The sequence below is a fragment of the Argentina silus genome, assembly GCF_951799395.1.
Source record: "Argentina silus genome assembly, chromosome: 14".
NCBI lineage: Eukaryota > Metazoa > Chordata > Actinopteri > Argentiniformes > Argentinidae > Argentina > Argentina silus.
In genome coordinates, this window is record NC_139668.1 from 10224935 (window position 1) to 10251749 (window position 26815).

The window sequence follows — 26815 nt, forward strand, 5'->3', positions numbered from 1 at the left end:
TATTTTTGCAGAAGGGAGCCAAAGTGCCTATGTTCATCATTGTCATAATTGTCCTGTCCAAGGTTATGACATGTGTCCCCTCAAGCCCACATATTGGGTCAGTAACTGTCAGATGCTCCAACCAAGCTGAACAGTGCTGCATGTAATAGAAATACCATGTAAGGGCACCACTCTGAACCTTCCCACCAGGCTCGAAGGCCCACTGCCAAAGGGGTGTACTATCTCTCCCATAGAAACAAATGGAGAAAAACCCTGTGGCGCTTTGCCACCCACCCTATCACAGCAGTGGTCGAGGTGCAGGAACAAGAAAGACAAACGCGACAGGATTAATAATGCCTTTAGTCTGAATATAATGTAAATGTTTGGGGTAGGATACATCTATTCACCTTATTGCCAAAACACATCCACTTGCTGGTAATCTCTAGTTGAGATCAAAGGTGCTTGCAACATTCCCAAAACAGTCCTCTGTTTTGGTTTGGCAACGTGTGCAGGTACTGTAGAACCAGTTCAAACCGGTGAACTAGCTGTCACTCTCTCCTCAAATCCCTTGTTCTCTGCTCGACCCTGCAGGTAATATTGTTATCAGAAGCTGAGCACTGTATGAAGATGGAATGGGCCTTTGAAGGATAGGGATGATATTCTCAAAATAGAATAGTAGTCAAAATACACTTGTATAAAAAAAGGGTTCTTCAAAGGGTTCTCCCACAAGATGAGCTGAAAACCCCTTTTTGGTTCCAGGTCGAACTTTTTTTTTAAAGTGTACCGTAGTACAGTCTTCTGTTTACCCTGCTGTTTACCTGTATGATTCAGTACAAGCATCTGCAGTGGCATGATATTACTACCATCCCTACAATGCTCTACTCTACTTTCCAGTGGCTCACTGCAGTGTAAATGGCTATTTATGCACCTGTCAGACTTCTTGACAGGGTATGTTGTTGATACCCAGCCTTCAAACTAATGTAGCTGTTACTGCTCCTCATGGGAGCTACAGTATGGGACATTTCATGCTCTACAGTCCCTGGGCAGAGCCCCAATGCTTTGTTTAGTTCAAACCCTGAAAATGCAAGCACACAAGCCTGGTGCCAGCCGGAACTAGGTTGTTTCCATGACAACTTTGGTAATGATGGAAGTTTGTGTGTGTGTGTGTGTGTGTGTGTGTGTGTGTGTGTGTGTGTGTGTGCGTGAATGAGTGTGTTTGTATTACACTGGCCCAATGTGATCGTTTCCTCGCCTGGAATCTGAATGAACCTAGCCTTAATTAGCAACACTAACCCTTAAAGGCTGTGTGCTCTCCACTGAAATATCCAGTTCTTTTCATCCACTGAAAAAGCCTCTTTTGCTTTCAACAAGTGTCCTGACGGAATTCTGATTAGAACACATGGTTTCATCTTTCCCTCTCTCTTCACAATGTGAAACATTGATCCAACATTCATTTGGAGTAAGTTACATTGTTGCATAAGACTTTTCACTAGTTGAAAGAAAGTTGGACTTTTTTTCTCCTCATTTTCCTGCGTGTGTGTGCATGTCCATCTTATTTCAGAAGAATACATTGTTTCGAAGTATTTACATGGGTCCTGCTCACTCTCACTCAAGGGCACAATTCACCCTTGAGCAAAACATGCCAAAAAGGACTTCCCCTGATTAGTGAACAAGTTGAGACAACTTCAAGGAAAGAAAGCACCATGCAACATGAATCTAATGTGAAATGAACTAAATGCTAGCCTTTCATTGTCTTTTTTTGTTGTTAAAGAAATTTGATGAAATTTGATGTTGATGACTATACCCAATTCATCTTCCACATTGATTCAACACACTGTTGTCACATTGCCAAAGTATACCAACATAATGGGAAAACAATGCTGATTCAGCCTGTTTGTGACTAGTGAGAACATTCACATTACATTCCTTTGGGAAATGATATTGCATATAAAGCTTTTGTTAGTTAGAACCTTTACTCTCCTTCCCTTTAGCACAAGCCTCATGAAATTGTTATATTGTGTCTCATAAATATGTGAAGGCAAAAGACAGAAGGAGATGTGGGTGCATTCATATTGAATGAAGCTCGAGGAGAATAACAGCAGCAGATGATCTGCACAGTTTGAAATGGAATTTCACCATCAGGATGATGAAATGGGGTTTGAGGAGTGCTATACAATGATATTGATTGAATCTTTCATATGCTGGGATGGAAGTGTGATTTCAATCTTTCACATAAAAATGTTCAAATACAGCCAAGATCTTGTAGTAAGAGTGTGGTGCTGACAACACTAGGTAGGTTCAATTCCCACTGGGACCATATTCACAAAAATGTATGTCATTACTTAAGGCTACCATAAGTTGCTTTGGACAAAACATTGGCTGAATGGCATATACAGTGAAGTATATTCAGTGCATCTTCCAGTGAGTGCTACTGTACATTTGTGATTGGTAAGGTAAGCTATCCCCATACTATGTAAAGCGGTTTGACAAAGGTCAAATGCAATCCATAATTCTTACCTGACAAGGATGGCAGTGGTAAAGAGATAAACAGATGTGTTGCAAGGAATAACTATGCAAATGCTCTTCCTCTTTCTATCCTAATTTGACTCAGCTGCATGCAAAAATACCTGATTACAATATGCCTAATACAAATTTCAGAGGAAAGAAATTGAATGAGGGATTTCAAAGGATGAGGAAAGGAAAAAAAGAGAGGGGAAAATGACATTTTCCACTGTGCAAACATGTGCGTGCCAAGCATTTCACCACATTCAATCAAAATCCATCCAAGAGAGAGAGAGTAGTCACCTGGTTCCAAAATGTACAACTTTCAAATAAGATGACTTAGGTTTAGTGTCAGCCGGTTCACTGTTCAATGTCACTTTGAAAGAAAAGATAGCAACATTATTTGTTTTCGTTATCCAGACGGCTGAGCAAAGCACAGGTTGACATACAATGACCTGGCCTGAAGGGATGGTGACTTTGTGAAATGTCTGCACACAAGTTATGTTGTGTCAGACTGCATGAGAATGAAATGTTGCAGGTTACGCAACGGATATGAATCTCTCATTGGTTGAAAAAGATTGGACATCAAATGGAGCCCATTCAAATTCTCATTGCAGAGGAGTAATCAATTAATTGATCAGACGACACTGTTTGCCATTTGATGGTTAAAAGACTAAAATGATCAAAGAAAGTAGTGAATTGTATTTGACACCCTCTGCACCTGGGTTTCACATATTAAAGCAGCCTGCAGTGGGCCCAAACATTTGTTCTGTATCGCCCTTCCTTGCCTGTATACCCGAGGTGTTAATCTCATCAACCCATCACAAACCTTAGTCGCGCTGTTCAATCCTAAGGGCATATCCTGATCTCGTATCTGGCCATTTCTTTTATCTAAGAGAGAATAAATGATGTTGTTGTCTTAGAGGGATGAAAAACAAACAAGTCTCTTATTTGAGTGTACAATGCAAGAGAAAATGTCTAACGAGAGATTTTACTAGGAAGGATCTCAATATGCTCTCATATTTGCATGACCAGTGCATTGACTCCATCACACACCTGACATGTATGATTCTATTTTGTGACAATTTGATGATTATGTTATATGATAAATCTTTCATTCTAGGCTTAATCTGTGTCCAGAAGAAACACCCATACAAAAAAAACATCCATGCTGTTTTACCTGTGGCCTCAATCAAGAACTTGGGAGGGTTTCTTGTAATGAGCTCATTATCCCTCTGCCTCCCGAACCAATTCATATCATTATCCCTAGCAGAATGTTCTGTCTCCTTTCTTTCTCTTCTCTCCCCTCTTTTCTCTCTCTTTCCCTTGCCCATCTGTAACATTAGCCACAAATGTGAGAAAATTCTCAAATGTAGGCATCCTTTTGTAGCAGCAAATTACTGCTCCGGGCCACTCTGCCCAATTACCTGTGCCCTGTATTCATCCGTCCTATACTTCCGTGGCCATTCTTTCAAATGGGTCGGAGTTAGGCTTCATGTGGTGCTCAGTGCTCTCCAGCTGTCTGTCTGAAAGCTCTCTAGCCCCATTAGAGTGGTTGGTGGGTGGGAGCCGTGTGCTACTTCTGTGCTACTTCCAAGATTTATTTTAAGACCCACTATTATGTTAATGCCCCTCTGCGCTTAGAATTGTCTGCATCTCTCTGAGCTAGCCCTTGTCAGTGACATATTGTTTTCTGTCAGCAAGCAATTTCTGGAAAAAGCTCCGGAGAATAAAAAGGTACACTGGTTTTCTCTTTTCACCTGTCATATGAAAGCTAAAGGATTGGGATGGCTATAAATTGGTCTAATGATTAAATACTGTTGACAACATTGAGTAAAGAGTGAATTTTAGTAAGCAGTAATGTCTTTGCTATACACACACGAAAAGACATGAACACACTTGCACACACACACTTGCACACACACACACACACGCACGCACGCACACACACACACACACACACACACACACACACACACACACACACACACACACACACACACACACACACACACACACACACACACACACACACACACACACACACACACACACACACATACCTCTCCCCAACTTGAATTGTATTCAGTCAAATATATACACCATTCTCTGCCTGCTGAGTTGGAGCTGCACTTTTTCCTTCTATTGCAGACCTGTGTTGGATAATTTATGTTCTTGAGACAAATTGGCCTCATTTCACTGTAAACATGTAATGGCTTGCTATTACAAACACAATGAAACATTGCTGTACAGCTTGTTAAAAAAAAAACAGTCTGCAGAGAGTTTCTATATATTTCCTGGCCCATCCGCCTGATGTATTCTATCAGAGCATTGGCTTACTTATCTGCAATCCTTATCTTGTATGTCTTCCTGTCTACAGGCTGACCCAAATGTTTTCCTGGAAGGCAGACACACTTGTGCCATAGTTGGTCCATTGTTGAGGCATCCTGTCCATGTTGATACACTGCACACATGTAAGTACTGTATACAGGTCTCCTTCAGTCTGCTCATTTGGAATGGTCTTTATGAATAAACACACAAACATTCATTCACACACGCACACACTCACCTCTCTACCGAGGACATAATGATGGGACCTAATCCTCTTTCTTCAAAGGGCTCAGCACAAAGATGCAAAACAAAGGTAAATTACAGAATTTGCGAAGGAGTTTGATAGCCCAGTAACTATTCTGTTTTGCTCCATAATGGGTAACAGATTGCAGGTAGTCAGTCCCTTGCTCAGAGACCAAAGCAGACAGTGACAGCTATTCCCACAACAGCTCCAGAGTGACAGTAGACACTAACAAACTGACTCAGAGTGACTGAACATCTGGAACACACAGGATGAGCGTCATTAAAATTACAGGAGCCAGCAAACCTGAGACATTCAGCCTGGGCTACAGCTACACGTACTGACTGATTGGATGGTTATTGTTGAAAACACCCAAACACCCTCTTTGGAAGACTGCAAGAGTTGATCTGCAACAGACTCCTCACAGTAATGGGTGTTGGTAGGGGCTGGACAATTTATTTTTAAGTGGTAGTTCCATCCCCAAGCACCAAGTTATTGCTAATACCTTCTGCCATGTTTTAAACCTTAGACCATAATAGTCTCAATTTTGCAGCCAATGTGGGATCGCATAACTAGGGTCAGCAAAATGTCTTGACCACCTCACCTGTGACGTCAGTCACTTGTAATTTCATCCTTATACTCAAGACATCACTGCAGGCATCTCGCAAATCTCAGCGAACAATAGATGATTTACGCAGATGCACCGCTTGTCAAAAATAAACTACAGTAGTTAATGTTGTTCATAACGTTTGAGTACTGTATTGCTCTAGAATTGGAAATATTATAACTATCACAGGGGTTCAATGCACTGCTAATCCACCACATATGATGTATCAAAAAGGGGAAAAGGGGAAGTGAATCTTGTCTAGTAGTTGCCCACATGGATATAGGGAAAGAAAAGGGTGATGATTATTATCAATGAGTGCAGTGATCATTTAAATGGAACGGTAAAGAGTAATTTACCATGGGAAAATATATCATGGCTGTCAACCATCACATTGTTATTATAAGAAAAGTTGTATAAGTATTGTTGTTGTATCACTGTCTAACTATGAAAATCTCTAACATTTTCCCACGGTGATGCCCTATCTCCCCATCTCCCCATCCCACAGGCTGCTTACTAGTTGATCTGGGTTGACAAAGCTCATCTTTCCTGTTAAACCTCACTACGCCAAGGTCAACATGAGTGAAGGTATCAGATTGGACCGCTGCGATGGGACCTCTTGGCCAGGAAATAGGAAGAGAGATTCCCAGAAGCTCCTCCAGAGGGAGGGGGTGAGAGCGATGGGGTAGGCTGTGGAGAGGATTTATTGTAACTCTGTATATACTGTACCACAGAGTGGTTCTGCATTACAAATGGTGTTGATTATGGTATAGACTCAAATTAGGGGTAATAGCCCACTGTTAGCATGAGCACACAAATATTATGACTTAAATTATTATTTCCAGAATATATACATTAAAGACACTTTTTTTCTACATTATTTCCATTATATCCAGTACCATAGCAGTGTCTACATATGTGAAAACTGGGAATTTCTATGTTCTGCAAAAACGATAAGAGAAAGGATGCTGAGGAAATTACCCCTATAATGTCATTGGGAGTAAAAAAAAAAAAAAAAAGAATAAAAAAAAGTATTGATTGATTTTCAGAAACCTTTTCAGAAAAAGGTTCCAGCCAGTGGGAGTGTGTTTGTGGCTGTAGTTTTGGAATGACATCTGAATAATATCATAAGATATTTCATTAAGTCATTTCCTTAGTGCTGGAGATTATGAATATGAGGTCAAACAATCCCTTTTAATAGCAAACAGCTTCAAGCATATTACAAATGTTCCAAACATTTTCTTTGTATGCTTAAGAAGGTCAGGAATATTTGTATTCCACCCTACCATTGTCCATGTTCCAAGAAACTTTCTTTCCAAACAATCCAGTGACGTGAGGAAATTGAGATTTGAAGAAGATTATTACCGGTATCTCACTTACCGGTATCTCAATTGTTTTGCTTATCTGCACTGGGAGCCACAGTGACCTGCAGAATGCAAATGTGTCACTAGTAATGAAGGGGTATGATATGTACTGTACACAGCAATTACCAAACAAATAATAGACATAGGACAGACCCATACCTATATTTTGTACTAGACAAGGATTAGGAGCCACTGAGTGTTAGTGATGAAGCTGCCTCACTGGGCTCTAGCAGGCTCTGGCTGTCTTGTGACAGAGCGCCAGACAGACTGATAGCAGCTGCCAACCTCAAATGAAAGCAATATATCGACCGTCAGCGAGATTATAAATGGCCTCCATCCATTGATTTACAGTCCGAAGCAGGGACTCCGTCTGTGAGTTTCTGTGGCTTTGAGAGAGATGGGGCGGGGGGGGGGGGGGGGGGGGGGGCAAAGGGAGATGGAGAGAAAGAGGAAGATGGAGAGGGGGAGATACAGAGAGACAAAGAAACAGACACAGGGCAGACACGATGCCAATATCCAAGACATGTGGTCACCAGGAAACACCTTTGTGAAACAGGGAACTAGTTTCACAGGAAAGTAATTCATAGATCGCTATCTCTCTGGTCCATTGAGCTAACAGCTTGAGTTTGAGATGAGCTGTACATAATAATATTAATGTGCCGAATGTGAGTAGAGTCAGTATAGATTTTACATTGATGTTCTATTCATGTACTGTAGTAGACGCTCTCTCATCCACAGTCAGTTAAAGATCTGAGCAGCAGCACCGGCACAGGCGCCATACAGAAACTTCTCACAAGTAGAAGAGACAATTGCTGCGCTTAAACATTACAACTCTACAGTACAAAACTCACAATAGGAGCTGTGCAATATAGTATAAACACTTGAATAATACCCCTGACTGCTCTTCAACCTTTCGTCTCAGGAACCAGCAATCAACGGTACCTTCTCTTTGGAGGACTGGTTATAAAACTAGCAGCTGACTAAATTGCTGTGACTGATTGCATCCATCCTCTGCTCTTTATGCATTCTCTGTCTCGTCTCCCGTCACGTCTTTCCCCCCTGAATTTAATGCATTGAATTCACTCCCTCTGCATAAACCAAACATATTTTTTTCTTGGCAAGCTTTGACCGCTGATGAGGTGTTAATGTGTTTGCTGCAACACAGCATATACTGTAAATGTCAAAATACTCCCCCCACACCCTCCCCGTCCTCTGTATCTCTGGCTGTGAGGACATTGAGAAATTGGGCAATCAGGAGAAAGGTTAAAGGGAGGAAGGTTGTGTTTGGTGATAATTGAGTGTGAAAGGGTGTTGGAGGAAGCTATCTATGCTAGGAGAGACAGGTTAATAATCAGAAAACAGGAGTGTGTGAAAGGAGAGAGAGAGAGAGAGAGAGAGAGAGAGAGAGAGAGAGAGAGAAATCAATGGATTTTAGGTGGTGAATCGATAGCCGTGGGATAGTTAGGCCGAAATGCAAATAGATCACTATTTTTTCTCACAGGTTCTTTGATAGTGAAATCTATTTGCATTTCAGTGAGCCATAACAGAAGCTGAGTGAAATGTATCAGGATCTACATATGTTTGATGATACAACTTAAATTTTGAGTATTAAGTATTAACAGCGGCAAAAACACATAAGCTAGTGCTTTGGAAGCAATGTTCTGGATAATCAATGTGGAAGTTCATTGGGAACCGTCCATGTAGATCACAAAGGGACTGGTTAGGCTCAGGAGAAGACTGTGGGAACAGAGGGGGAGGCGGATACGGAAAGCTGCTCCATGACACGTAATATTCCTATTGTTAGAGGTTCCACAGAGGGGCGGACAGCAGGATTGTGTGTGTGTGTGTGTGTGTGTGTGTCTGTGTGTGTGTGTGTGTGTGTGTGGCTGGTACAGAAACAGAGCAGTGAGTAAAGTTCCCTCTGCCCCTGGCAGATTTGCATAGATTTACGGGATGTTCCAGGAACCAGGGCACATCACGTTTCCTGGTAATGACGATGGTTGTTTCAAGAGGAACGTGTTCTGCATAGCAGATCATTTGTATGACGAGAGGAGAACTCTCAGAACTCCATTAGAGGGTATTTGAGTCATACAATTACTTCAGACTTTACATACTCTAAGCTGTGACTATGGCACTCTGATGGGTTGACTTCACAGACACATGCCGGAGTGGGAAGAATTTGCCCGAAAGTAACTCACTGATGCAGGTTCAGTGATTTATGGTTAGGATTGGGACTAGTAGGGTAATTCTACACAAGATAATAAACGGCAACTTCGACCTCGATTCCCATAGATGTTGATATTGCATTTAAGATGGGTGAAACACATTCTCAGCTTTTGTGTCGTTGAGAACAGGTCTGCGTCATTGGCCTAGTTCTATCAAAGCTGACTGTTTTGTCTGTGGAATTGGCATAGGATTTCTGTTCATCCATCAAATTCTTCACAGTAAAGCCATCATGAGAGCCTTGTGTATTTGGCCATAGAGACCCTGGACTACACTGTGGATCAGAATCAAACAGAGAGGATACATGCTGAGTTGCATGAAAGTGCTCTCGCTCTCTTTGCAGAATTTCCCTAGGCAGGCAAAAAGCTGTGAGAAATGTGGACCCACTCCAAGCACTGGGCCTCTGCTCTCCAACTCCAACTGCTCTTTTATGCTATCCCTTTATTCTCCATAACCCCCCATAATTCCACTCACATTGTGAAAGGCAACATTGGCTGAGATATGATGTCACGCGATCCTGCAGTTAGAGGACTTATCAGACAACTAAAATGCTAACAACTAGCCTGTGCCACTGTCTATATCAGCAATTAATGTTGCGCTATGGAATAACATCCAATTTGTCTCCACATAAACTGATTTTGTTTTGGGTGTTATTTACTCAGCCGCTTAGACTGTATGTTATTGTGATGACAGTTAACAGTTGAGTGTGTGTGTGTGTGTGTGTGTGTGTGTGTGTGTGTGTGTGTGTGTGTGTGTGTGTGTGTGTGTGTGTGTGTGTGTGCGCGTGTGCGTGCATGATTCATACACATATTACTGTAAAAGGGGTAATTCCACCATGTGATAATGATGCAGCTCACGCTCACCCTCTAATGCCCCACCAGCCAGCACAGGCACTTGAGAGTACTGTACATTAGGCAAAACCCATTAGCTCTGTGGTCTGTACTACACACACACACACACACACACACACACACACACACACACACACACACACACACACACACACACACACACACACACACACACACAAACAAACGTCTGCAAATGCAATCGGGCAATGTGACTGTAATGATCAAAAAGTCAAAACATTGTAATCTGGTTTTCAGCAGAATAATTCTACCCTTCGTTGCACTAACTGAGGCCATGAGGCTTAAGAAACGAGTCAACCCAAGCAGAAAAGCATAATAATAGCATTAATAATATGCTTAAAATATATTCATGATTTTCCATACTTACTTAAAGTACACTAAAAGTTGTACTGACTTTGTACTTCTGTACTTCTATATATATACACACACACTATAACATAGTATACAGTACTTACAAAAAGTATACTTGAATTTGTAATCCTATACTTCCTTAAAAGTGTTGTTTAACATCTAACAAATGCACCTGAGAGACGGTACAGAATGTTCGGTAACCTGGCCCTTCAATTGCAATGCAGTTGCACCTCTGAGGAATGAGGAACTCAGTTGTGGCTAGATCTTGGTGGTCTTGGGCTTGAGAGTAAACCCTTTCAGTTTCACACCCTGTTTGTTGGAGCATGTGAGGCAAAACTAATTTCTGCACAAGCAGACAATAATGTACAATCTAATCTAATCTACAGTGTTGAATAAAAACATATGGTATGAAGTATGTTTAGAATATAATGTTAATAAACTTTTAGTATATTTCATGTCATTTACATATTACCCAGAATTCTTGGTTTACAATTAAACAGTTGGTTATTAATTGGATTCAGTGCTCATTTTAATATTGGACTGTAAACTTTTAAAAAAGTAACATTTTGTGTATTAAGTTTCTAACCATAACTTAAAATACCAAGACAAAGTATTACATTTAGCCTCATGCATTAGTCAGACGCCTATGGGCTGCTTTTCTTGGCAGTTGACCTGCTGCAAGTGTTACAGTGTTGCATGGTAAATTGTCAGGTTTCCCTTAACCTCAATGAATTATTAAAGATTGAATATTAAAATAAAAACATAAATACCAATGCATTTCTTATCTAATTGATGGTGTTCTAATATAAGTATGTAATATAAGTAAGTAATATAAATATGAAGTATTCTAATATGCTTCATACTATTTGACAGTAGCTTTTAATATGGCATAAGATTACATTCTAAGGGTGTCTCAGATAATCTATTGTAAGTATACGTAATAATGAATGAAGAGGAGTCAAGTTTAACATATTTCAAGTATACTTAATATGCCAAAAACCTACAGAATTTACAATTTGAGTATATTAAATACAACTTTAGTACAATTTAAGCTGGATCATTTTAGTATCTTTTAATATATTTAAGTACATTTTAACTCAGGTATACTAGAAATATAATACTTAAGTATACTTTAGGTATATATTTTTTGTGTCTTGAAAGACGTCTTGTTTTTCGTAACTGTCTGACTCATTTGATTGAACTGTCAAGATGAATTCACTGTAGACTACAACACTTAGGTTCTTTGATATATAATTGTGTTCAATCCTGCCCGAAGATCTTGCCAGATAGAGGATATGCTTTCTTGAGAGGTGCTGTCACACCGTTGAATCAACACTGGCAGGAAGGAAGACACTTGGTGGAATTACTAGAGAGGGTTGCAGGTTGGGGCATGTATTTCTGGCCATGCAGGGTAACGGGATCAACGGGAAAAGTAATATCTTTCTGATAGAGATCTCTACTGATAGCTGTTGGCTATGTTAACAGAAGACTAGCTTGAGGGTATAAAATCTAACTTGCTCTGACATGGTTGTGGTGGTGATTGATGACTACAAATAAACTCCTCACTCAGGTAGTGTCTTAAAAAAGACCAAAATACATATTTAGAATGTTTGATTTGGCTTGCCTTGTATGCAGCGTTTGCACTTCTGAGACTATTCCATTGCTTCCATTGTGCCTGACAAGCAAAAACACACTTCAAGTTTTTCTAATATTTGAAACCATTTCAAATATTTCCCTAGATGTGTTTAGCAGTGCCTCTTATGACCTAGCTCACTCAATCACACACAATGCATTGTGGGAGTCGGTCTGTTGTTATGTAACAACAGAGAACTTATGGGGGCTACTGCTCTGTCACCTACTGTAGCAGAGCAATTTGCTGGTGTAAACAGAACCTGAATCGTGATTGCTCTGTCAAATCAATCATGCATTTACCTGTTTCGCACAGAAAGTTTGCACTTAAGGTTTCTCTACTGTTTGATCAATGGTAACTGCCCCATTCTTCCTCTTCTGTTGTTATTGCTTAAATGTGCGTGACAGGGTGTCATCTGCCGCTAATAGGCCGAAATACAGATAGCAGATTAGATCAACAAAAATGGCCTGCCTTATTTTCAAATATTGAAACAGAAGACTACATAATTGTTACACTTCTAGCATTAGAAGCACATTGACAGTCAAATTCATTGTCATTTTCAGAATTGTCAGTGTGAGGATATGTCCATGTTTTCGGGATCAATAGGCTAACTATGGTCATGGTGTGAATGACATCATTTCAAAGGTGAGAATTAGCCTACATCCTTTTCATAGTGATTAAAAGTTGCTTGTTTGAATTAATAAGCAATTAAAAAGTGTCCCTGGTCTAATGGAATTACAGTAGAACGAAACGGAATGATATCTGTGAGTTTCAGTTATGTTTAGTTTATAGAGTGCAGTTTAAGGAGAGCCTCTGTAGTAGTACTGTTTTGTATGCTTTGCACTCATGATATGTAATTACACAATACATAATAAAAAAAAAACATTCAAATAGAAACTCACAGCAGTTATACATTATGGTAAAATCAATGCACATTTTCAAATATCATAATAATGTATCAATTGGAGTGTTTCTCCTGCCTTTGCGTGACCTAAAACTTCTATTTTGCTTGTTTTGGCTAACACACAATTTATCTGACCCCTCATGGAAAGTGAGGTGACTATTGGAGAACAGTGCAATTGTTCAGGGTTAGGGTTAGGGTTAGTTCAAGGTAAAACCTAGGCGTGCTCTAAACTACAAGTGCAGAGAACAGAGCGGGACAGAGTAATCACGTTTAAGCAGCTGTGAGTCTGTATGCATGTCTCTTTGGGTAGCCCCATATAAAAACAATTCTGGGACAGGTACAGTATATGGTGTGAGGGGAGACATATTTCTCATCTGTCATTTATTATATTGTTATAATCATTATAGCCATGCAACAATCTATTTCAATCGGTATAACCATGTCATGATGATCACATATTGTTCAGTCATACACAGTTCAAATCTGATTATGTTATGATCAGTCTATAGACACTGTTGGATGATTCTGTTATGATCTTATCTGTATTATACTAATTTGTGATTTTGTGTAAAACTAGAATGACTATGCAGTAATGGTACAAATTAAGTCAATCGCTTTATCTCTATCCAGGAGGGCTCTATCTGCTGGTGGGGACACTCTGACTTAGGTGCAAGTCTACACTGACCTAGGTGCAAGTCTACACTGACCTAAAGGAACCCTTTTGTTATTGAAATGTGCATATGTGAAAATATCCGGTATAAAAGGGTTGCTCGAAAACAACTTCTCTAAGAGTTTGAGAAAGAGAGTCTCTGCCAGAGAGTTTGGTCTCTGAACAGACAGCAGTTTTTGACTCTCTCCTGCAGACCTGTAATAAATGGTTAACCTTGGTTGGACTCTGGAATCGAATGTGTCTTCTTTTTAAAGTATTACAGTTGGGCCCAAGGGATTTCCTTGCACCCTAACAATTTGAGGATAAGGGATACTACATAGGCACAATATTCTGCAATAAACATTCTGTGGCAAAGCACAGGGGGTCTAAAGCTGCCAACTATGCAGGGTCTATGATTAATCATACTGCTTTCCTCTAAAGTTCACTGGAACTGGGTTACAGCCAACTTCGTGGATAGAAGCATCTTTCCTGTTTTCAGAAGTCATTCAATGTTCAAGGGAAAAACAAATCAGTGTTCAAATTACAGCTCAGGGGTGGGGGATGGGGAATTAGAATGAATGAAATAGAAATCAATATTTTTTCTTCTCAGGTTCACCAGTAAAGTGAAGTCACATATTCCTGTCCCCAAATACTAGCCCAAAGTGTGCCAAGAAAATATCCCCCACACCATTAGATATTTGCATTAACGAGCAGTTGACTCACAGCCCTAATTATAATGCAGTTTTTTATGTTTCTAACAGTAAATGCATTATAAATGTATGCTCTAAGTAAAGTGTCTATTCTGCTTATGGACAAGGATTACGTCCTTCAGAAGACTCTCCAGGAGAGCAGGAGGATGTGCCAGGCATGGGGGAGGTGGGGACTCTTTCCTGTCTTCACACATATTCAGAAGCCATCATTTAGACAAGGCTCTACCCCTGACATACAGTACAGAAACATGTTTTTATTCTACACTGACTTTGAGGAGGATGTGCCTGGCATGTAAGAAGTGGGGGCTCTTTCCTGTCTTCACAGATCTGTATCAACAGCCCAGACACATGTGCAGCAGCAGCTTCCTAACTAGTGGCTTTTTCCCATCGGAGGACGAGTGAACTTCCTGTTTTTCTCTGTCTGCTCTGTGGATCTGGTGCCGCATTCTGGAGGAAGCTAGGGGGCATCCTGAGGGAAGTATTTGCCGGCGGCGGTGGCTACGCTTGGGAGAGCTGTCAAGAGGTGCTAATTCACTCAGCCTGTCACAGGGACAGCTCCTCAATGGCTGCATTAGCACTCCTCCTCACACCCTTCTGTATCCATTACCGCTCCCCTCTGTCAGTTGAAGAGCAGATCTGAAGGGCTTTGGTGTCAAATATCTTAGAATGCACACTTTGCAATGCCTTAGGTGCGTATATTTATTTCATTATGTGTCTTCCAGGTATAAAGCGGTGTGTGTGTGTGTGTTGTTGTTGTTGTTAGGAAATAGGTAGAAGAATTGTCCCTAACCACTGATCCAGTATCCTCATCCCCGCTCACATAAGCCTGGAATAACAACGAATCAAACCTGGCCATAGTGGTAGTGAATTTACTGAGTGAAGTATTTGTCATTGTCCTGTAAGAGGCTAATTTCATGAATGATGGGCTAAGACCAGGGTGTGTATCAGGAGAGGGTATGTTCTTCATTTAACAGGGCAGTTGTGCTCTAAGGGGTTAATTTAGTGAATGGGTTAAGACCCAGATGTGTCCCTGGAAAGGGTATGTTCTCACCCACAAGTGTCTTGTATGGAGTTAATTCCATGAAGGTGCACCTGTACACTACTCATTATACTCTCTGTAAACTACCTTAACTTGACTCACTCACTCTGCTTCAACCTTATACTATAACGTAACAGTCATTATTTGATGTGAGCAAATCACATGACTGCGAGGCATAATTCCAAATCGTGTCTGAAACGTGTGATGTGCAAGCACTCTGGGAGATGATTTGATGTGTGGGTAAACAAAGGCCAAGGTTGACACGTTGGTCCACCAGACCTTCCCAGTGTTTGAGTGGAAGTGCCTGGGAATGAGATGACTGATTAAGTGTCAGGTACTTAATACTGCCCTCATGGTTTATGCTGGGTTTGGGGTTAGAGTAATCTGATCCTAGATCTATGGTGCGGTAACATCTATTCCCAGCTGCTGGGAATGTACAGTTGCAGCTTGTCTGCATGCAGTACCTTACATAACTCCTGAAGATCAATATTTTCCTCCAATACCCCAAAATCATGGGTCTAAAAAATCTAAAGCTATGAACATCACCACTGAGCATACCTTTACAGAAAAGCTCTGAGTGATTCTGCTAAGGATGAAGCATACGATTGTGCTGCCCTCTGCTGTTTGAAAACAAAATCATAGATATCAATACCTGAACACTATTCATACACTGACACACTACTGAAAATATGAGAGCAAAATACTTTGCATCCCATTCAAATAGCAACATAACATAAGTAGCCTAACAACTCTAAAGCATTATTCTACCCCTCTCTGAAGCATTAGAATATTAGATCTTGACAGGTTAGGTGCATACAGGTACATTTAGTGCTTGGTGAACAAAAGAGGAGAGACACATTTTAGCAGATTTTTTGCATGAGTTTAATCTAGCGCTTGTCAATGCCATCTTGAAGTCCAATCACCCTCTACATTTATTAAATAAATCGAGGACAGTACTACAGTTGGTCAATTCCACCTTAATTCCAATTGGTTCAGGAGTTGAATTGAATTCCTATGGAGAAATTCCATGTCCAATCAAACAAACAGGAAGTGAAATAGAATAGACCAAACCTCCAGACAGTTACTTAGTCTTCCAAAAAGACAGTTTAAATATTGCACATAGTTTACAATTAGCTTCCTTTTTGGGCAATCAAAACACAAACATTTAAAGCTTTTGTAAACAGAGTGGTGCAGTTAATTTCCCAAAGCTGTAGATGTCCGAGGGTAACAAACGTAGAGGGGTCGGAAGGGGGGCACGTCCAAAGCTTAACTGAACATCCCACAGGGTATTCACCCCATCAGCCTTGATTTTGAGATTCAATAAGGCATCCCATGCTTGAGACTGACAAGCAGACATGTGGAATGCTGACCATGTTACGTTTACTGTATCATCTGCATAAGGTCTTGACACGCTGTTGAATCTGAAGTGCTAAAATACAATAGCCAATACATTCAAAAAATAACTTGTTATTGCAATACATCATTCAAATGATTTTTTTTTCTTATGTTGTCATTTGTCAACGATACATTTTAATTGCTCAAGGTCATAATATTCAGACATTAAAAGGCTGGTGTTTTCCCAAGTGCCATTATAATGTCCTTCATAGTCTTTTTTAAAGTGGCACGAAAAAAAGAAAAAGAAAACATGAGATGTGCTTGATGTTCCTGATTTATTTTGTGCCAGATTCCTTTCCACCCTTCCAATATGTATTTGTCACATACCCATACCACTAGCCAGGTCATACCAAAGGAGACATACATAACACATATAAAACATAAAAACAAACATACACCACCTCACACAATAACATTAGAGTTTGGCTTGGCGATACAGGAGATTAACAGAGTACATTTTCACGTAAAATTATAGGAAAGACAAAAGACAAAGACAATGCATGAAAACACTCAAACACTCGCTAGCCATTCCAGTATTTCTGTTTCTCCTCTCTGTGAATGAACCTAATTGCTTCGGACAATGGTCTCAATCCCAAGTGGCAGCGAGAGGTAGTGCCGGAGAGAGAGAGAGAGCAGACCGGGAATAGGTTTCGAGAGGGTCATGGCACAGTGCGAAATAAGAGCTACAGTGGGAAGAGAATTGGTCCATTTAGCTGTCTGTGTGTGGGTGTAGAATGTGCCCCTTCAGAAGTTCCCAGTCAATGAAGTTCCCAGTCAATGGCCACCTAGGAATTAAACTGCATTCCTATGGAGAAATCCCATGTCCACAATTCATTAGTGTCCCTTGGGTTCGTCAGAACCCTTCTCCGTGTCTCTCTCCCACACTGCTTCCATGCAGTCTCATGCTTCGAGTCCAGAGACACTAAACCCTACATGTACACCGGAGAGCCAAACTGAGCGAAGCCGAGTTGAGCTGTACTGCACTGGCCTGGTAACACATCCACCATAGTTGCTGAAACAGTGCTGGAAAGGACAATGTGAAAGGTTGTGTGACTGGGTCAATTGCTGGATGGCTTTCATTGTTTACTGTACAGATAGTGAAAACATGGCACAGGACATTAACCTGTGATAGTGGCGGATGATGTTTCATTGAGCTTTTGCTTGAAGTTTTCTCTTAGTTTGGTTGTGTGTTTTGAGAATGACTGATATGGTCAGGGGGAGGTCAGAGATGCACACAGCCGCAGTGACTAGGGACCAGGGGGCCTGGGGACCCAAGTGAAAGGCATCACTGCTGGGCCAGCAGGGCGCTTCGATTGGCCTTCATCTTCTCCAGGCGCTTGGACAGGTGGCTGTTACTGGCCTCCAGCTCATCTATCCTATCCAGGGAATACCTCAGCTATAGAAGGAAAGAGGAAGATGGTGTGTGTGTGACACAGAGAGAGCGAGAGAAGCCTGACAAAGGCACTGAGTGCAAAACGTTGGTTCATTGTGAACAAATGTAATAGAGTATAAGACTGTGCAATTTTCTCTGTCATTACTGAGAGAGAGGGTGAGCAAATCATGGTTTGAGAGAGAAGATGAAACATCAAGGCAAACATCAAGGCAGGAATAACTAAGAGGTTACAAACACCAACATTAGCCTACCTCTCGCTGCAGCTTGCGTTTCTCCACTTTGAGCTCATCTTCTACTTTCTCTGCACTCTCCGAGGCGGACTTGTAGCGCGTCACCTGACCCTCCAACCGTAAGATCTGGAGAGCACACAAACGATGTGTGAATAATCAGATTAAGAGGAAAGAATTTGGCTTTTAATGGTAAATGCTACATACATACATAGACTTCCTCTTTGAAGGGTCCTTAATATTTCTTACATTTACATTGGGTGCAATTGGTCAAGTTTATATGGAAGTAACACCTTTCTACTGACTGTCATGCCACTTACATTCTGTTCAAGAGCTGTGACTTCCTGCTCAGATTTCACAAGTTTAAACTTGAGGTCGCTTATCTGCCTGTTGGCATCCCCTGTAGAAAACAAAGAAATAACAAAGCAGTTTTAGCAATTCTTATGTACAAGCGTGCAACATGTGCACTTTCCTCACAAACTGTCATCTTGGCCAGGTCACAATAAATCACAGAAAAAATACCTGGTAAAATAGGGTAATAGGATAAAAATCTCAAACAAATTGGGTGAGATGTTAATCCTGTCTATGTGACCTGATCAAGTAAAGAACACTGAGGCCCAGTATAACCTGCTGATGTCAAATGGTTGGGAAAAAACTACTGGCCCAAAAAAATAAAGGATAAGTCTAGAATGTGACCGAGACGTGTCACTCACTCTGTAAGTCTAGAATGTGGGGGTCCATGCCATTTTCCAGGCCATCCTCCTCAGAACTTAACCCCTCGGTTCCATTCCTTTGTTTCTGCTCCAGCTGAGACTTCAGCCTCTTCACCTACACAATCAGTATAACTCCATTCAACATGATTTTGAACATCAAAGGTGACACCAAATATCCCAGTGCATTACCCTTGTGTAATAACTGATTCCGCTAGACTGTAATTACGTCAGTTTCATAAGTTGTGATGCAAGTGCAATGCTTATGCCACAGTTATTACTAAGTAGTTACATACATTTAAGGGCAACTTAATGTAAAGTGTTACCGCGGTTTTATTTGATTTATGTGAACAATGCACTCACCTGATCCACTAAACTCTCCCTTTCATCAACCAGTTTTCTCAGCCTGAGCTCTGCAACACAAACATGAACTTTAATACACAATTCAAAGGGTTGGGGTCAAAGTTCAATCAAAGTGTTTTGAAATACAAACAAACATGAGCTTTAAATCAACAGAATCAAATCCGAATGGTTGGGGTAAAAATTTATAACTTGATTAATTATTTGTGTCTCACAAATACATTGCTACATTAATAATGTTTATCCAACACTATTCAATTCAATTAACTGACAGTATTGTAATGTTGTTACTAGTCTGTCTTTTTATACAAAAGGGAAAACTATAATCATTGATAACATTGAATTACCCATGATCATCACAATTTTCCCATTTTCAAATCAATCCACCTGATAGATTATCTGCATTTGATTGAGAACCAGAGCCCATGAACACAGTTCCTTACCACTGCTTTATGATGGGGGTACTTTATGTCTGTAAGAAACAGGTTTGGGATAGCTGACCCATGCAAATGAATGTTAAAATCACACACCAACAACTTTAAGGCTTGATGGGACCATGCATGTACTGCACTTTCACAATCATTTCTAATCAAGTTACAACAGAAATAGCAAGGTACGAAGTGATCCATCATCATTGCCATCTGAACCATTACTTGGATTTGATTATAAATAGCTGTCCATCAAGATTGGTCCAGGATGCAAGTGTGCAAATCGAGGTGTCATAAAAACACAAAATCATAATTTCATTTCAGAGTAAATGTAAACAAACAAAACAGAAGCACTAGCTCTTTAACCAGGTACATTTATTTAAGGCACATTCAACTCAAGCATGCATTACGATTTTAAATGAAAGTTGTTTCTAGTGTAGGTATGGCAGACAGTACATCCATATTGCAATATGCATAATAAATACAGAGACAATCATAAGCTTTGGAATTTTAAAAGCTTTAAAAACATTTGGACAAATCTTATATTCATTATACTCTACGCCAAACCTTGTGCAGTGTCAATGTAACAGGATTTAAATACAATTCTGAAATGTGACATTTTCCAAAATGTTTGACCTTTTACTCAATTTCCTTACTGTAAGACAAATAAAACACACAGATTGTGTGCAGTCACAGTCAGAGATAAATGAATGTGCATTTTGAGTGCACGTAGCAGCTGCTGGTGAGTCTTTTTTATGTACTGATTGGGTTGCTGTAAAACTAAGAGATGACACATTCATCTTTGCCCTTGCCTTTTCTACTGCCCCAGGGGAAGTCTTTTCTTCTACTACTCTCTGGTTTCTGAGCTGCTTCCAGAGAGGGACGCTCGGTCTCCTCCTCCACAGCCTCAATTATTGGCTGTCCTTCTTGGACAACCGCTGATTCCTCTTCGACAAGCAGAATGGCTTCCTCACAGCTGTCAATATATCTGATGGAAGCTGATGAGGCTCCATCAAGGCTACAATGAGGTTGGTCATCTCCAGCTGCTGGTGTGCATGTTAACGCCTCCTCCTGCACCCTCTCTGGCTCCTCCTGCACCCTCTCTGGCTCCTCCTGCATCCTCTCTTGTTCCTCCTGCATCCTCTCTGGCTCCTCCTGCACCCTCTCTGGCTCCTCCTGGATCCTCTCTTGTTCCTCCTGAACCCTCTCTGGCTGCTCCTGCATCGTCTCTTGCTCCTTCTGAATGTTCCTCTCCTCTTGTCTCTCTGAACCACATTGACATTTACATTTACATGAACTACTGGGAGATTGTGTCAGGATCTGGTCTCGACTGGTCACAACAACCTTCATCATATCAGGAATCGCCTCTCCACCAGAATCAGGGATCCTCGATGTTAGATCCACATTTGGTGAATTTACCTTAAGTTCTTGAAGACTTTCTGTTTTTTCCTCTGTTGGGCCTGGAACACATGTTTCCAGATCATCATGAGCTCCTGGCAATATCTCTGATGGGCTGGTCTCTGAAATCTTGGACAAATCAGGAATCACCTTTTTGTCCGGGTTATGAATACTTGAGGGATCCGTGAAAGTTTCTGTTGTTTCTTGATCATTCTCTGATTGATGCTCCTGAGTACCCCCTCTATCTTTCTCAGGATCTTGTAATGTGTCCTGTGTGGGCTGGTCTGTTCCGGTTTCTTCCCTGGCTGTTGAGTCAAGTGTGTCCTTTTCATCAAGGCCAGAAGTAATGGATATCAGGTTCAGTGAATTTTCTGGTATTACTTCAGCATTATTTGACTGATCCTTCAAAGTATTGTGTTTCAGATTTTCTGCATCAAATGGCTCCAGAGAGAGATGATCTATTCTGCTCCCTGACTCTGGCCCGTCAGGTTTCACCTTTTCTTCAAAGGTAGCAGATGTGAGATCTGATGAATATTCTGTAATGAATTGACCATTCTGATGCTCCGAAAGGATCTGATCTTGCTTGTTCTCTGCTGAGCTTGTCTCCACCTCTTCTTTCCAGTTAGAGATCCTTTGTTTGTCTGTGATACTTGGCACTACTTCTATAGAGCTTTCTGTATTGAGTTGGTAATTCTCGGGCTGACACAGAGTCTGTCCATCTTTCTCAATGTCAATTGTTGTGTTCTGTATAATCTGATCTGGCCTGAAGCCTACCCTCTCTGTTGGGTCAGGTGACTGTTCAGCCATTAACTGATCAAACTTTACCTGATGTTCTGAAGTATTTTGTCCATATTTTTCTAAATGTGATGGTTTGTGAAAAATCTGATTTGGCCCTACCTCCTCTGTCAAATCAGATTTCAACAACTCGTCTGAAATCATAGGTGAGAGAGCTGGTGACCCTTCTGCCAATATTTGGTCACTCTTTAAATAATGCTCTGGGGTGTTCTGTCCATCTATCTCTACATAATCTAATGATTTATGTGAGATCTGATCTGGGATGGTCTTTGTCTCCTCTGTAAAGGTGGAGAACATCTGCTGTCCAGACATATCTATGCTGACAGCTACAGCCGTGATGGAGTTGTCTGGTGATTCTGCCCCAGTTTGTGACCTCTTCAGGCCATGTAAGTAGTTTTTAGCCTCCACTGTGAGTCTACTGCCCTCTGGTGTCCTCACGTCGGTATGTTCCGGCTGCATCTCCATCGTTTTGCCTGAAAGACCACGGGGAGAAGATTGGAAGACCAAACAGAGGTCAATCTTCAGACTGTGCTTAGTGATAGTTGTGAGTGGTTTGGTTAGCGATGGTCGTAAATTCAAGCTGAGAAATTCAACGATTGCTCAGTGGAAATCAATTGGTACTATAGCAAGGGAGTGGAATCAAGGTTTTGATCACAGGTGAATTGGAACAATGCAAAATCAACAAATTACTCAAAGGGATTAAAGAAAATGATTATAATCCGCTGGTGGGTGATGCTGCAAAAAAGGTGAGCAGAAATGTTTGTCGGTTTCAAAAAATGAATTACAAAAAATATTTACCCCATTCAAATACCAATTGAAAACATGGAACAGTGGAATATGAATCATGCAGACATGAAACTCATTTCTAACAGTTATTATTCCAAATCACTGAGGACAAGTGAGGTGAAAAACACCACAGTTCTACATGATTATGTAGAACTAATGAGATCAGATATAAGCAATATCATCCACGGGTTCTTACCAAGCATGCTTTCACCTCCCATATGAGGTGGCTGGGACTCTTGGGCCAATCGGGAGGCAGGGTCTGCACTAAAAGGCCGATCAATCACATCCTGTCCTGACTCCCCATTTGTGGTTACTTCAGGTGACAGCACTATCCCATGTTTCTGATTGAGAAAGAACAGCACAATAAACCATAGCAACTTAATGTAAAGCGTGCCTATCACACATTAATCAGAAAAATAAATGTTTCTGTCAAAACCTTTATGCTATACTCCACTAGATGACTTATCAATTCAGTATACACTTCAAATGAGGGTTGTGCTAAATGCAGAACACAAAATGAGAGTTGTGGAGACAATAACAACATATTACTCTGGTACTCCGGAGCATTGAGACGATTGGGACACCCCTGAGAAACTTCCCAAATAGAATTGATTCACAGCAGCTCAGCATTGGGCAGAAAGAGATTAGGTAGTCATACACATACGTGTCCTGGGACTATACCTGCATGTTTCAATTTTGAAGAAAGCTTGTTTCTTTATCTTTTCCTGCTTTTTAAGTGCTCCATCGTATCATTTTGGAATGTTTGGCATACAGTATTGTCTTTTGTTCTACTGTTTCCTGACATGTGGAGGCCTCTTTGAAATTATAATTGAGTAAACATTGATCCACAGCACTGACTCTGTACCTTCAGAGCATCTCTGAGATGGACCACCTCATTCCTGAGCTGATCTCGCTCGTTCTGCACAACGTCCGAGTATTCCCTCTGCCTCTCTAAGGCCTGTGTCGAACCCAAGCAGGAGGAGGAGGAGGAGGAGGAGTTAGTAAGGCAGGAGAAACACAGTTGGTGAAGGAAGAGAGCAGCAAAAGGTAAAAGAGGAGATACAGAGAAAATGTAGAGGCCAGTTTGGAGCGTTAAGCTGACTGAGGAATGGAATTGCATTTCCAGCAGAGGTCATGCTAACAGGACGTTAGCATATTAGCATCATACCCCAATCTTTTTCTCCTTCCACTCCATGGTTTCCTGCAGGTCAGAGATCTCCCTAGCACAGCTGTCCCTTTTGAGACGCAGCTGACCCACCTCCTGGCCGTGGGGCAGGATGAAAAGCAAGGAGGACGAAGGGACAGAGGAGACGGGAAAATCAGCAAGCAAAAGAGTATGCAGGAGGAAAAGGAACTATAGCGAGTATAGCGAAAGACCCAGTCATGCAAGTGACCTTTACTGGAATATAAGAGATTAATGGATTGTATGAACTGAGCCAGTGTTAGTACATTATATCTAGAGTGTTGTTGACAGGAATTGTGTGTTAATCTGAGTACTCACAGTTAGCAGCTCTTCACTCTGTTTCAGTGTCTCCCTCATCTCATTAAACTGGAACTGCAGCACGCTGTGTGCGTGTCTCTCCCTCTCAAACTCCTGGGTGAGGTGGAAGAAGACAGGGATGGGGGTCCGTTTCAATTTAGGTCAATTCATGAATAGAAAATTCAACAGGCTCCAGACATGGGCAATTTTCAATAAATCTCTGAAATGTGCAATTACTATGTAATTGTAACATGTAAGAACATCAATACAACATTGTTTTCTAGGTAATTACGGCATCACTACACAGGTATAGTGCAACTTCATGTAAAGTGTGATCAAATTCTGTCATGGTTATGATTCCAGCTACAGTAAGTGTCTCGCCATTGTCCCCGTGCTGGGTACGTGCTACTTTCAAAGACTTAAATTTGGGAGACTTCAGAGCACAAGACTGCAAGGGACTATGAACACAAGAACGCACATTGTTGCTAAAAATAGCTCCACCCATTTCAGGCACGTTGAGGTACACACAGGGACCATGCAGCAAGCTTCACTGAGTGAGTGGAGTGAGATGGTGGCTCTTGTCTGACCTTGGCCTTATCGTCATACTCGCGGCGGGACTCCCACAGCTGCTCCTCTAGCTCGATGAGAGCCTCCTTCAGCGTGTCCACCTGGTACATCAGGTTGGACTTCTCATTGTGAAGCTGGGCGTTGGACACCATGGCCTTGCGATACTTATCTTCCGACTCCACCAGGGAGTCCTGCCGGGGTAAGAAAAAAAGGGAGGAAGGGGTGAGGGGAAAAAATAAATTGCAGTTAGTAACTGTTTCATTCTGCTTGCAAACTTAATTTCCCTTGGCGATAGTAAAGATTTACTTGACTTTGACTCACACAAATAAAGCCATGTAGGTATGATTCAAGTTCAGTCGTGGAATGCACAAAATGTTTCTCAAATCTACAAAGACAACAGGGACCTTCTCCCTCTCTGGCCCGGGTGTATGTTCCTACCTTTATCTCTCGAATGGATGCTTCCGTCTCAACTGAGAAGGAGGTATCACAACTGCCTCTCCGAGAGGAAGGCCCACCTAATGACGCTAGGGTGGCAGCTGAGAGGGTAGAGGCAGTCCTGGACCCCTGGGAGGAAAACAGGACAAGGGCACTGTTATTGTTTTTCTCACAACATGCACTAAATTCAGATTCTTTACCCTTCTACCCTAAGTGTGCACTTGCTCATTAATCCTTATGGATGAGAAAGCACTGGATTGGTACAGGCATGAGGGATAGGAAGATTCCACTGTATTCATCACAACATGATTTCCTTCTAAAGAGATTTTCCACTTTGTGTGCCTTGACATATACTGTACCTTTTCCAGGAAGTCCCGGTCTGACCTTTCCTCCACCTGTAGATGAAAGCACAAAGACATGCATAAGAGACACTGGTTAGACTCAGACCAGGATAAGGAAAGAGTATATTAATGAGACAATCTGGGATTGGTACATCATTTTTGGACTTTTAAATTCATGATGTATAGCTTACAGAAAGTAATTTATAAATGCTTAGTTTAGTTCATCTGTGTTACCCGATCAGAATTCAAAATATAAGCTTGTTTTACTCCATTGTGTGTAAACAAACACTGTACAGCTCCAAAACATGGTTATAACTATAATTTTGATCTCATGGATGGTCAGTTCTTGCATCCATAGCTCCTTCTATGAAATTGAGAGGTTACATTTCTCCAGCCTCATCCCTCATCCCTCACCAAACAAGGGGGGGGGGCACTTTGTTATAGTTTGAATCCCAGATAGCCCCTTTAACAACTGAACTGTATTCTGCTAATGAATGAAATCCACACAGGACACTAAACAACTCATTATGGGTTATAAACAAATCTTACAAAACTGACAGATAACTGCAAAAATGGTGCTGAACCACATCTTTAAAGGTCATGCAATAACCCTTAGTATCACCATCTGAACCACTGCACACTATAGTTAGGCAAATGTACTCCAGGCTGCAGGCGAGTTGTCAGTGTCACCGACACACCAATGCTTCCACTTAATTTTGTGCAGGCTAGGAGTTCTCTTCAGAACCTACTTCTATTGGCTGTAAAATACACTTGTACCAATGCTACAGTCTCTATGATGTCCACCAGAGGGCACTACATAGTTCCTTCAGCTGTTTATCAACTCCATCTTGGTACACATAGGATCTCAAGTCTAGGCAATACAACCTTCATTTAGAGGTTAATGCATGTGGTCATTAATGTCACGTAACAAAAAAAAAAGACAGGCTGTAAGGAAATTGGCCTAAAACAGGGGCTGCTGGTAAGAGGGAGTGACCGATGAAGAAAGCTCACCACCGGGCTGGCACGGGCAGAGCTGGCCCTGGACGAGGCCCTAGAGTTTGAGCCCAGAAAACCGCTGTAGTCCGAAGGCTGGCAAGCACAGAA

The 26815-nt window shown here is 41.2% G+C and overlaps 1 protein-coding gene across 1 annotated transcript in view; it reads right to left on the reverse strand.

Annotated features, from left to right (window-relative positions):
• Nucleotides 1–16277: 16277 nt before the first annotated feature.
• lrrfip1b (leucine rich repeat (in FLII) interacting protein 1b) overlaps nt 16278–26815 on the reverse strand; it is a 27372-nt gene continuing 16834 nt past the window's right edge. The window contains exons 7-19 of the mRNA XM_083684803.1: nt 26723–26800; nt 25730–25765; nt 25374–25499; nt 24956–25126; nt 24390–24482; nt 24057–24149; nt 23754–23846; nt 23085–23229; nt 19485–19534; nt 19125–19239; nt 18732–18811; nt 18436–18540; nt 16278–18187 (exon numbers count right to left, since the gene is read on the reverse strand). Coding sequence (XP_083540929.1) covers nt 18077–18187; nt 18436–18540; nt 18732–18811; nt 19125–19239; nt 19485–19534; nt 23085–23229; nt 23754–23846; nt 24057–24149; nt 24390–24482; nt 24956–25126; nt 25374–25499; nt 25730–25765; nt 26723–26800 — 1296 coding nt within the window. The 3' untranslated portion in view covers nt 16278–18076. The remainder of the gene's footprint in view (nt 18188–18435; nt 18541–18731; nt 18812–19124; nt 19240–19484; nt 19535–23084; nt 23230–23753; nt 23847–24056; nt 24150–24389; nt 24483–24955; nt 25127–25373; nt 25500–25729; nt 25766–26722; nt 26801–26815) is intronic.